This window comes from Vicugna pacos, chromosome 7 (genome assembly GCF_048564905.1).
Source record: "Vicugna pacos chromosome 7, VicPac4, whole genome shotgun sequence".
Lineage (NCBI taxonomy): Eukaryota > Metazoa > Chordata > Mammalia > Artiodactyla > Camelidae > Vicugna > Vicugna pacos.
Window position 1 is genome coordinate 74,872,441 of NC_132993.1, and position 13,491 is coordinate 74,885,931.

The following is a 13,491-nucleotide window of genomic DNA, read 5'->3' on the forward strand; positions in this document are numbered from 1 at the left end:
AAAAAAAAAGGAATGAGACTTTATCCTAAGCCCAAGAGGAGACTTCAGCAGCAGCTATATAGTCATACCTTGCTAGTTCAAGCCGATCACAAAGTTTTTCCACTTCTTCCATCATTTTAACACGTTCTGCCTCATTGTCAGAAAAGTGATTCCAGGTCTAGAAGCATAAACACAAACACTTTCATCTTATATCTGCTGGCACTCAAGAATACACCCATAAACACAATTATAAATTGAGGTGAACGTACTGGTCTTCTGGTCACCACCGACCATATTCCCAGGGCACCGCTCAGGGCTCTCCCTGGGCAGCCAGCAGTAACAGAGCATTACCAAATGGGTGGAAGAGCGAAACAGAAACAAGGTGATGGTGCAGAAGACCTTTGGATTTTATAAAAGGATGATTCCTTATAGAACCCTACAGAATCAAGAAATTCTGTATAATGACAAGTTAAAATCCCTTTGTTAGGCTGCCTGTTCTATCTAGTATGTGTCAAACTATAAAGTTTACTGGAGATTTTAAATGTGAATTTAAAGAAAAAGATAGTGTGCTAAGGAATAGGAAGTATCAGTAAAAACTGTCAACTAAAGATTTGGCTTAGAATGGAACATCGTGATGTACCTGGATGGACAAGAACTGGAAAGTATTTCTCATGCTTTCTTAAGCTGCTGACACTTAGATCTCCCAGTCTTCATTTTCTGTTTCCATAATCCATGCAATCTGGCGCTAAGGTTCCAATGCCTCTTTCACTGTTGACACTTTCCTAGGCTTCCAAAAGCATTACTGATTTTCTTCCTACCTGTCCAGGTCACTCCCATCAGTACCTTAAGTACTGGTGTTGGCGAGGGTCCCATCTCCATCCTCCTACTCTCTTCCTGGGGGATCTCATCTACTCACATGGTGTCTAGTGCCATTGAGATGTGGGTGACTCTGTGATGATCCCACTCCTTAACTCCAGACTTACACACCAGAGTTGCCTACTTCATTCGAGTGTCTCAATGTGCTCAATATGACCTAAATGAAATCAATTTTCCCAAGTCTTTTCCTCTTTGTTTTCTATTTCGTTCAATAATACCATGCAAGTAATCCATGCAGGAAGCCAGGACATGTATTAACCCTTACTCCTCCTCTTCTACCTCCAACATACAATCAATACCCAAAAGGCAGCAGCCTATCCTATCTCCTTAATACAGGTTCATTCTACCTAACTTTCTTCAATTCCCACCATATCTACTAGCTCAAGACCTATGCTCTCATCTGGATTATGGCAAAAGACCCTTCTTTGTCTGTCTCTAGTGTTCTCTCAGCATCCTGAACAAAACTGACTCAGGATCAGATTTAAACTAGCAAGATATACAGTGTCCTTCAAGAACTGGCCCTCCTTACCTCTTCGGCTGCCTCTGGCTCATTAAACCTCACTTTTCCAGATCTCTGCACTCTCTCAGCGATCCTTGATCTTTCTCATCTTTAATCCTGGACACATACTGCTTCACCTGGCTAAATCCTACTAGAGCCACAAAGCCTTCCTTGAACACATTTTTGGTACCTTCCCGTCCTAGTTCTCATCTTAAAGTCTTTCCATTGCCTGTTTACTTGTCATTCTCCATCATTAACCAGTGTATTCCTTGAAGGCAAGCACTGTCGTCATTATACCCAAATCGATTATAACTGCTTGGCTCACAGTAAGTGCTCATCTAAATATTTGATGAATGAATAAATGATCTTATGCTGGAAAGGAACAATAAAGTTATCAAAGGCCAGCACTTTTACTCTCATTTACACACCATCTCTAAAAATTATTCAGGTTTTTGACTCTCTTAACTGACCTGAGTTTTTGATTCAGTTTTCATTATGCCAAATGTAACAAGTACTACATGTGAATGATCTCATTTAACCTTCACAACTCTAGTCCTAGGTATTATTTCCACTACTGTATAGGTGAGAAAATTGACGCACAAATGGGTTGCAGTAAACTCCTGAGGACCACAGCCAGGACATGGGAAGTGGAGAATGACTTCAAATCTGGGCAGCTAGCCCTGAGCCCATACTCTCAAACCACTATGATATACTGTATTCTTTTCAAAATAATTTTCTAGGTGAAACGTGAGGGAAATATTTCATCTTTTTCCTATTTAGGTTTTCCTCTTACCAAAAGCCTGAAGAGATATCCTGTGCTTGTATTTTTAAGAAACCTTTTTCAAAGCCTGCTGATGGGGCAGGTTAATTTCAATTCTATTTACTGAAAATTTAGGATGGCATACATTAGAATATACATACGAGTATCTAGAGCCTCTGGACAGCCACATGAAAGAGAAGCTTTCTATAAACAGTAAGTATTTACATACTTGCTGAATTTAACTACAATGGTATAGCACACAATACTTTGTGGCAATCTCTACTGCAGCTTGGAATTCCATTAATTTATTCATTCAATGCTATTTGATATGGAGCAGTACTAGCCTCTAACTTTACCAGTTTAAAATATAAAACCATCTCTTGGACAAAGCTACATTTGAAAACTCTCGGGGTTTTTTAAACAATATTTTTTAGTGAAAACTGTATTTGAATGCAAACAAGCAGTACTCAACCAAATGATACCCCTTTATTTAGTTAAAAATGAAAGCTTTTAGATCCTTAAAAACAACCCAAGTTTAACTTCTAAAAGAACTTTTTCTAAGATAAAAATTAATTTTACATCATTAAGGAAGCAATAAGCCCAAATCAAACTGTGGCACATTCTCAGTACAAATGATCTGATTTCTCCAACAAAGAGAGGTGGCAGGGGAAGTGGAGGAGATGGTGATGGTAGGGGGCCTGCAAAAGACACAATTAGGAGACATACAATCAAAGCCTTTGCGTTGATCTTATTCAGACCCTAATTTGAATAAACCAACTATAACAAGACGCTGCTGACATAATCAAGGAGACTAAATATGGAGTAAGTGTTAGAATAGCAAGCAACTCTTCTTTAGGTTTGAAAATGGCAAAATGGTTTAAAAAAAAGTTACACAATGAATAAGCACGTGTAAAATTTTTAAAAAGTGAATTAAAAAACATTTATGTTGAGATAAATGTGTACCATAATTTAATTATATTTCATAATAATAGAAATATTTTGCAGCCTAATCAGCAACTTGATTTACTTCTATGTAGTGCTTGTTCACAGTCTGACGTACCTTGCATGAGTTTCGAAGTTTTTGCCTTTCCTTCTTAATGGCTTTTTTCTGGATGTCTTTTTCCTTCTTTGCCAATAAGGCTTGTTGTCTAACTTCCTCTTCTTCCTTCTCTTTTGCTAACCGAGCAGCTTCTAATTCAGCTTGCCTTTGCTTTAATAACAGGGAATAAAATCATTTTAGTAAGAAAATTAGAATTCCTAAAAGCTCTATAATCTTATTCAAAAAATACAATCTTTTAATAACACATTAAAATAAAGATAAACATCAACTTATCAAAGACTGAAGGCTGAACTGGGAAAAGCAGATGGTAAAGTTCTAAAAAATTTTATTAGAGAAGTAAAATAGACATATTAGAAATAAGAACAGTATTAAAGAAATTTTTTTGACATCGTGTTTTTGCTCAATAAGAATTTGCTGGTAAGGAAGATCCTTCCATCAACTGTACCAAAAGTCATGATTCATTCATAGCAGCACCTAATTCTCTACTGCTAGATTACAGTATTTAAAACACATCTGAAGACTGAAGATTTTTATGAACATTTGAAGTCCAACTTCATCAAATGTCATCTTACTTTTTCTTTAGCTTCTTGCTCCTTTCGTTTTGCCTCTGCTTTTGCTTTCTTTTCTGCTTCTTTCTTGGCTTTTTCTTCTTCTTTAAACTTTTTTATCCTTGGATCACAGCTATATGCATTATCTATCAGAAAAAAAAGGTAATCTTTTGAATTTCTGACATATAATTAATAAATGTTAAAAACCATCATTATACTTACCAACTAATGTCCTTATTCTGTTCATTTCTTCTTTTTTCCTTTGTGCCCTAGTTGCTCTGTTCTGCTTTTCAATCCACCTCCTTTCGTCACGACTACAAAATAGAAAATATTGGAAACAAACTATTATTTATAGATGGTATGGAAGGAAAATACAATACCTTATAAATTTATATGCAAATTATGTCTGAAAGGTTAAAGTGCTATGTCATTATTAACGTTAGTTAAAGGGTAATAGTATCTAGTATTAATTTTGGTTAATTTTTGGTAACATTCATGTCAAAAGAATTTCCCTACACACACACGGAAAATGAAAAATAAAACTTGTTAGGCAACTAGAAGATAAACTATTTGCTGAACTGAGGTCTTTTCGACAATTATATTCCGTAGCAATTTCTTAGGTATATTGTAACCAACTACTGATACGTCGCCACCTAGCTTAACTTGTGAGATGGGATCTCAAAATGTTAAACTCATTTAAAACAGATACACAAAGAGAAAACGCAAAAGAATATATGTAGTATTTTTTACATCATCACAAATACCAAAGAACTAAATAAATTTTTCCTTTATTAACTATTCATATACATACCATTCTGCTTTTTCTTTTTCTTCTTCATCTAAATAAGAAAATTCTCTCCAAGAATCAAAATTATACCTAATATAAACAGAAATAAAATCAAGCCAAAACAAATGAAAAAACATCTTCCTTTTATTTATTTTTTAACCGAGCTACTGCAGATTGAACCCAGGACCTCATGCATGGTAACTATGCACTCTCCCACTAAGCTATATCCACCCCTCAAAAATTTTCCTTTTAAAATTAAGTTAAATGCATATAATTTTAAGAAATACTAATGACAAGTGGGTGAGTTTAATACATCCCTCCCCTCTCTTTTGTTATTGAACTAACACTACATTCCTTTGTTTTCTTTTTAAAAATTATGTTGTATTTGGTATGAAAGTCTAAAATACTCATCATCCCTACATCAAAATCCCACTTCCCTGTTATCTCTTCATAATACTAGGTTTCTCTCTTGACTGGGACTTGTTACAAGTTTCCTCTGCCTTCACCTCCACTAGTCTGTCAAGTTTTAAAGTAACCTAGTAGTGGTTACGTTATCTGGTTTGTATCCTCTGAAGGTAAGAGCAACTACAACTGACAGAGCTGAATTTTGTCACTTTTATTTTATAGTGATTTTATGTTTTCATATTTACCAAATACTCAATAGGAAAATATAGCAATATAGTATAAAAATGGTCACTGAATATTGTGTTTCTTAAAAATTAATGATGTAGTTATAGAGATAATACTATCTTCTTCCTCATGTACTCAAGTAATTTAAAAGATAGCTAAATGAAAACTTATTTTTTATTGACTTCAAATGACTCAATTTTTATCTTTTACTACTATGGTGTGCTTGATATCTAGAAATCAAATTAATAGAAAACAGACTGAAAAAGCAATTATAAAAGCCTAAATATTGTATGGGAGATAATATAGCTTTACGTGAAAACCTTTTTCATTTCTGAACAGAGTGCTTTTGTTCAGTGAAGGTTCTGAGATTTTTCCCATTCCTCAATTAATTTATAACAGTCAAACAAGTACTTATTGAATACTTATCCTCTTAAAAAATGAAAACATCCTAGAAACAATGTATTCACTTACCAGAAAGAATAAAATGCATCTACATCTTCAAATGATGAATTCATATCACCAAGCTTGGGAACATTCTTTTTATTTGACCACCTGATATATAAAAAAAAAAGAAAGAAAAAAAAACTCAAAAACATTTCGTATAAAAGTTCAACAAGCTAATTTACTAAAAACAACAACAGTTTTTACTGATCCCCTGCAATCTCCCTCCCCCACATTCTCTATGACGAAGAGATGGAGCTGGGAGATGAGCAGTGGTGCTGAGCAATGTAGAAGCAGTAAGAGAAGAGGGCAAGGGGAGATGGGGGTGCAGGAAAAAAACAATGCAACAGTGTTCTAATCACTAGGTTGTTAAGGATTCTGTAAATTACAGGGCTGTAGCAGCTGCCAGGTTGGCCAGGAAAAACAGGTTCTAGCTTCCCTTTTCAAGCTCACTTACTCCTGATCCTAAACAGGCAGGACAGAAGCGACCTGTAGGCCTAGCCTTTTAAAAAAATATTAATACTCACAGAGGGAATAGATTTCCACCCCTTCATCGCCACCACCTTTCCCCTAACAGTCAGACTTGTAGGTTCAGCACTTCGCCCACCATCTGGGAAAGGATCCCAAGACTGCCACTGACCCATTTTTTTTTAATTTATGAAACCATTCCACAAAAAAATATAATACATTTTTTTTTTTTACCATCTTCAGCACTACTACAAAACAGATGTGAGGAGAAAGGGTGGAGGAAATATTAAGCTGCATCAAACCACTAATCAAAGTGCTTCTCAAACTTAGCTGCCCATTGGAATCATCTGGGAGCATTAAAAGCCCCACAGGCATTCCAAACTAATTAAATTAAAATCACAATTTACTACCAAAAGTAAAAATCACAATTTAATCACAATCTCCCCAGATAGAACCCAGGCGTCAGGAACTGTTCAAGCTCTCCAGGTGATTATTTGCAGCCAGAACGCACTCTAAGGAAAGTTTCCAATGCAGATGAAACCAGAAAGTGTAGATTATTGGTACATGCTATTTAATAACTGATTTTAATGAAATAAATTACACATGCTTTCTTTTTTATATATGCACTGTACCACTGAGCTGTACCCTTCCCCTAAACTTAAATATAAATCATCCTTTGTCAGAGAACTTTATGAAAACCAGATGCTCGAAAATAAAACAAAAGCTTTCCTCAGTGACAATGGCCAAATGGAGCAGTGTACCCATCAACAGCAAAGGAAAAGAACGGGACATCACTGTCACCCAAGTATCAGCATCCCACTACCTAAAATCAACTGCTCTTCTTTCCATCAAAGGAAACTGAAAAGAAAAACATCCCATGAATTGAAAAGGAATTTCACTAAAGAAAGGTAGAACTTCTGTGTAGAGAGCAAAATAAATGAGTGCAGCAAGTTCACCAAAGGAGCTCAGTATTGGAGAGGAGAAGGAAGAAAACAAAACTATTTTCAAAGGAAAAAAAACAGAAATCTGGAGGTAAAGAAGCAAGATTATGATCACAGGGGGATGCCTTAACTCACCTGGAATTCCTTTCAAATACTGGGGAAAACACTTCGAAGAAATTGTCCTTTGCTTCACTTTTAGAAGGAACTGAGTTATCAAAAGTAGGATCTACACTGTTAAATGCTCGTCTTTTCACTGGATCAGATAACATTTCATAAGCTGAGGAAAAAAAATCATTAGATCACATCACCACAACTCTACTTTCTTCCTTAAAAAAGGTTATTTTTCATATTAAAAATTTTGTGTGCTTGTAGGGAGGGGAGGACTTAAGTAATGACACCTCTAGCACTACTGGATACAACTGAACTTAAGAACTCCTATTTAAATACTTTTTCTGGAATGCGAATAACCAAACAATAAACACTCAACCCATAAGAAAGCACTCTGAGGAAAAAGAAATAGCTAGAAAAGTAACTGTTAGATCCCAAGGCCGTCAAAGATCAAAGGATCTTCAGCATCCTGAGCACTGTGTGAGAATGGGCCAATAAAGACTAAGTTGTAAAATTATATTTAAGGAAACATTTAGAAATGGTGGCTACCTCTACAAATTTGCTTAATGAGGATATGGCAAAGTACATAGCCACACACCACTGTGGGTCTCTTACTACGGCATAATCAACTACTTGATTTAAACAAGCAAAACATCTGAGGGACAGTTTAGTCCCACAAAGTGTCTGAAATGGAAGAAGATCTTAGTATTCGCATCATTAAACGTAACACTTCTATGAGAATTAACTCTAGGATGAGCTTCTCTTAACAATCACCGGGGGGATCTTGTTAAAATGCAGATTTTGATTCAGAGGGTCTGGGGCAGGGCCTGAGCTGCTGCATTTCTGACAAGCTGCCAGGCGCTGCTGATGCTGCCAGTGGGGAGAACCTCACTTTGTGCAGTGAGGCTCTGGGGAAGGTTACCAGAAACAACCAGATGTTAACTAAAGATGTTGTAAAATGTTATGGTATACACAAACTATAGCATACACAGGAAACCCAATCCCAGCAATTAATAAATAATCTTCACTATTAGAAAGTTCTGACTCTAAAGCATTTTCTTACCTTTCGTTATGCATGTGAAGTAGTCATTATCTCCTTCTTTTATTGGTTCACCAGCTGCTTTCCGTTTGTCTGGGTGATGTTTTAAAACCATTGCTTTATCTGCAAAATGAAACAGATTTAGATAATTTATCCCCTTAGGTGTCAAAACTAAAATAAAGGTAAGATAAATAGAACCATTTCTAAAGGCAAAATATTAATTTAAAAATATTTTCTCCAGTGGAGGCTATAGCTCAGTGGTACAGTGCATGCCTACCATGCATGAGGCCCTGGGTTCATTCCCCAGTACTTCCATTAAATAAATAAGTGAATAAACAAACAAACAAACAAATAAACCTAATTACCCTCCCCCACCAGAAAAAAAAAACCCAAAAAGTATTTTCTCCTATGGTAAAATATATGCTTATTAAATGTAGAAATTACCCAGAAACTGAAATACTTATTTTAAGAATTGGCTGAAGTGTCAGTACCCAAAGACAATTACTATTAACACTTTGGTGTATTTCCACACAGATTTCTTTCCCCTTAAGCATATGTTTTTTAAAACGTAGGTATACTCATATTATATATACCAATTTAAAATATGATTTTTTTCAATTTAACATTATAGCACTTCCATTTTCCATGCTGTTGCAAACTCTTCAAAAAATTTAATGACGATTTAGTGCAGTACTTCATGTAGATTTATCATAATTTATTTAACTCCTCCTCCACTGCTGGATATTTAGACTGTTTCCAATTTTTCACTATTGTAAGTAATGTCAATGTGAATCTTTCTGTAGAGAAAGAAATTTTTCCAAATTTAGGGCTCTTTCTTCTTAGTATATATTTAAAGAAGTGAAATTACTGAGTAAAAATATAGGAACAACTCGTTTTCTAATAAAAGTTTTACCACTGCATATCCCCATGTGAACATTCTTTCCACCACAACCTCACCAGCACTGGATCTAATTATTTAAAACATGATTCACTGGTGTGCAAAAAAATTTTTTTTTTGCTGTTTGTTTCTATTTTTCATCCTTTATTTATGGAGGAAAGAGAAGCTTAGTTTTTCTTCTTAGTTGATGTGAATCATTTTACAATGAATAATGGCTAGCTGTTAACATCCACTGAGTATTTACTATGTGCCAGCACGATTTATCTGTGAATCTTCTCAACAACTCCAAGAGGAAAGTACTATTATCTTCTCCATTTTACAGAGGAGGAAAATGAGGCACAGAGAGGTGAAGGTACCATAACTACTGCAACCTGTCCAAAGTCCTGGATAAGTGAGGCTCCAGTCCAGGCAGCCTGACTCCCGAGCCTGCGTCTGTCTGCTGTCTCTTCTAAGTCCGGCATGTTTGATGCTAGTGCTTTTCCCAACTGCTGTGATTAAACTTGTGCTTTTTTAAAAACAGTCAGTCTTTTAATTTATGTTTACTGATTATTTCCCTTATAATTTATTCCAGTATTTATAAATGTAAAAGGCCCTTCATTTTCCAAAAGTTCGATATATGTTTCTATTTTAGTATTTTCTATGATTAGAACTGAAAAGCTTAGTTACGTTTTCAAAGTCTTAATATCATTTAATAATCCTTCCCTTCTCCACTAATTTGTGGTGTCTGCTTTATCACAGTACATTATACCAGAGTCTGTCTCTGGTTACCTATCCTTGCCCCAGGATTATCATTAAAATGATTGTAACTTTCTAATGTATTTGATGGTAACTTCCAAAAACTGTGTATTATTTTTGTATATTTTTCTTACATCTGGCTACTTGACTTAACTCTCTTTTGGTTTTTAAGGAGATCTTACATTACCTACAAACAATATATTTCTTTCCTTCTAAGTTACCTCTCATTTAGTATCTTAATTTCATTGACCCAAACAACATAAAAGTAATGGACAGGTAAATTTCGCTCATGGGTTTTAATAGTAGTATCACTAATATCACACAGTTAAAATACTTATTCAAGTAGGAAATGAATTAACTGCATTTCTTTTCTTTATTTTTTTTAAAGCAAAATTTTTTTTTTTTTACTTTTTCTCTCTTTTTTTCCTTTCTTTTTTTTTGGGTGGGGGGAAGGAGGTAATTAGGCTTGTTTGTTTATTTATTTTTAGAGGAGGTACTGGGGGTTGAATCCAGGACCTTGTACATGCTAGGCATGCACTCTACCACTTGAGTTATATCCTCCCCAACTGCATTTCTTTTCAAAGATCTATTTTTCAAAAAGGAATGTATATTAAATTGTATACATATGTATGTTCACTACCTACTTAGGATATTACATTGGTATAATATTACACAAACTACAGATTTAGCTATGTTGATGTATTTCCTAAGAGAAATCTTGTTCATGGACAATATTCTTTTAACACACTGTTAAATTCAACTTACTATAATTTTAACTTTTTTTTTTTGATACTACATTCATGAGTGGTATTGGTAGTTTTTTTTAAGCTCTTTTTGCCAGGTTTTAAATTTTTAATTAAATTAAGTTTCAGAGTAGTTTTAGGTTCACAGCAAAACTGAGCGGATGGTTGACGGGTGGGGGGTAATTCAGTGGTAAAGCACACACTTGGTGTGCACGGGGTCCTGGATTCAATCCCCAGTGCCTCTGCTAAGGAGAAAAAAAAATAAATAAATAAAATCAAGAAGATTTTCTTAAAAAAAAAATTGAGAGGATGGTTAAGAGATTTCCGACATACCCTCTGCCCCTCATACATGCACAGCCTCCCTTCCTTGCCCCTCATTAGCAATACCCCCCAACAACAACAGTCCATTTATTACAACTGATGGACATACAGTGACACATCTTAATCACCCAAAGGCCACAGTTTTCATTATGGTTCACTCTTAGTAGGATACATTCTATCGGTTTGGATAAATACATAATGACATGTATCCATTCTTATAATAGCATGTGCTCTACCATACCCTTCCCCCAGCACGAGAACTTTCAATTCCTTTAACATTTGAAAAAATTCACCTAGGCCTAAAGTATTTTTAGGAGGTAATTCTTGGTAACTCCTTAAATGTTTTCAATTTCCAAAAAGGCAATTTTATCAAAATTTTCAAATTCATTGCATTTAATAGTGGTCTCAATTAAAAATATCCTTCTGGAATCATTTTCATCCTCTATATTTCAGTACGTTTTTCTTCTTATGAATACATTTTTAGATACTGTTTTATCTCTTCTATTTTTTCTTCCATCTTCCTCAGTGCTCTTCTTTTAAACATTCGAATTGAATGCCTATTTTATTTTTCCCCCTTTTGAAGAAAGTAACATAATAATTCAAGGCAATGAACTTACCCTTTTTCTAGTCAACTCCCACCCCCTACCACCTGGGGCAACTTCATTCTGATTTCCTTCACCATAGATTATGTTTGCATGTTCTTGAAGTTCATGTAAGTGGAATCATACAGTGTGTCTTTGTATCTGACTTATTTTGCTCAACATAATGGTTTGAGATTCACCATCATTCCTGCATGTATCAGTAATTTGTTTTTTAACTGCTGAGTACTATTACATTGTATGAATATACAGCAGGTTGCTTATCCATCATCTTGTGGGTGAATGCCTGGGTGGTTTCCAGTTTTTGGATACTGTGAATAAGGCTGCTATGAATATTTTTGAACCAATCTTTTTATGAACATATTTAGTGATTTCTACATATATTGCAAGGGTTCAGAAACTGTGACAAGTACATTTTTGGGTTTTTTTGAGCTCTAAGATTTTTCTTACAATCAAGTGTGTTATCAGTTTCTCCACTAACACTCAAGAAGAGGCTTTCACCTCCTAGCTGGTTTAAACAGAAAAGGAATTTATTGAAGGTTATCAGGCAGCTCGCAGGATCTCCCTGAGAGTCAGAATATCAGGCTTGGAAGCTAAGTAGCCAGGAACAATAAGGACATCATGCCAGACAGTTCAGAGGTGTGACGACCCCACCACTGTTGGGCACTGCACGAACGGAGCACAGGCTATCCCCAATATTTCATAGTAACTATAAATGGAGTATAGCCTTTAAAAATTGTGAATCACCATATTAAAGAACCCCTGTAACTCATATAATAGTATACATCAACTATACTTCAATTAAAAATAAATAAATAAAACAAAACAAAAAAAACAACAAAAACCTGTTTTATGTGTGTTTGTAACAGAATGCAAGAACTAGAGAGGTCTCAAGTGTCATGAGACTTAAATTATTACTAGGTTCCTTTGTGCTAATAATTATAAATTTGCAAATAATAACTTTGCATTTTTACCTTTGGACTAGATTTCAGAAAGCAGTAAGTAGCAACTGTTTATTTTACAGTGACAGGAAAGAGAGTAAAAGTCTTCCAGATAAATACTGAGAATATTCAACAAGGTGGCAGAGAGTCAATCATAATTCCACTTAATGGTAATAATTTGTATTCTAGGATTGCAAAACTTTTGACAACAGAATATTCAAGAATTTTTATTATTCCAATAAAACAAAATGGACTTAACAGAAGCAAATGAATGTTTCTTTTACAATTCATTATAATTTTTTTATCTTTAGAGAAATAATCCCTTCACCTTAAACACCATTTCCATAATCCTAAATCATTTCTAATTCTTCCACAAATTTACATGTGTTAAGACATATTTGGTATTTGTTTGCTATCCTTTCATACAGTAAGACTTTGCAAATATTTTCCCAGGGCAAATGAATTTTCCTGGCAATTATACTGCAACAACTATTCATAGGCATTAATATATGCTCAGTCTAGAGCCATGCTAGCTTTTTAAGGAATCCAGTAACAGGTCTTAAATAATCTCATAAATTCCCTCACCTTGTTAAAAAATATTTCCTGTGGTTTTCCTACATACAAGCATTAATGAGAATATTGTGAGTTTAATCTACTCTACTCCAGATCAACTAGTACTTTCCAGCACAAGGTAGGTCTCATTCAGTCATCTTCCTCCAGTACAATTTTTCTCTTCTTGACTGACCCTGGTTCCCTACTCCTTTTTCCAGATGGCCACAATCTTTCCTCCTCTGAACTCAATATCCAGCCTTTAGAGTAGAGGGCAGAACACTGTCCTGATACCAAACACGAAAGACTAATCACCTTCACCTCTTTCATGAAATTTGACTGATCAGGTGAACCGAGAATTACATCCACAGGCTTGCAAAGGACAGGACAGTTCAGAGCATGAAGGGGATGGTGTTTCATTAGGCCTATGTATGCTGGGTTGCCAACAATTCCTGCCCCCATCCCAGATTTTTAACCTTGTCAATGAAAAGAACAATGAAGCATCAGATAACTCTCTTGGGCACAAAAGACAGGGAAGCATCAAAATGGTGAGACCTAAGATCACAAAA

At 35.1% G+C, this 13,491-nt stretch overlaps 1 protein-coding gene and 1 non-coding gene across 5 annotated transcripts in view; one reads left to right on the top strand and one right to left on the bottom strand.

Annotated features, from left to right (window-relative positions):
- DNAJC2 (DnaJ heat shock protein family (Hsp40) member C2) overlaps positions 1 to 13,491 on the bottom strand; it is a 41,766-nt gene that overhangs the window by 7,415 nt on the left and 20,860 nt on the right. For all 4 annotated transcript variants that reach the window (XM_072965179.1, XM_072965178.1, XM_006198494.4 and 1 more), the window contains 8 exons: positions 8,161 to 8,259; positions 7,125 to 7,266; positions 5,611 to 5,691; positions 4,534 to 4,599; positions 3,945 to 4,036; positions 3,747 to 3,868; positions 3,175 to 3,324; positions 69 to 157 (listed from right to left, as the gene is read on the bottom strand). In XM_072965179.1, the coding sequence (XP_072821280.1) occupies positions 69 to 157; positions 3,175 to 3,324; positions 3,747 to 3,868; positions 3,945 to 4,036; positions 4,534 to 4,599; positions 5,611 to 5,691; positions 7,125 to 7,266; positions 8,161 to 8,259 (841 nt within the window). The remainder of the gene's footprint in view (positions 1 to 68; positions 158 to 3,174; positions 3,325 to 3,746; positions 3,869 to 3,944; positions 4,037 to 4,533; positions 4,600 to 5,610; positions 5,692 to 7,124; positions 7,267 to 8,160; positions 8,260 to 13,491) is intronic.
- TRNAG-ACC (transfer RNA glycine (anticodon ACC)) lies at positions 8,379 to 8,451 on the top strand. Its single transcript has one exon. It is a non-coding gene; the product is annotated as a tRNA-Gly (tRNA).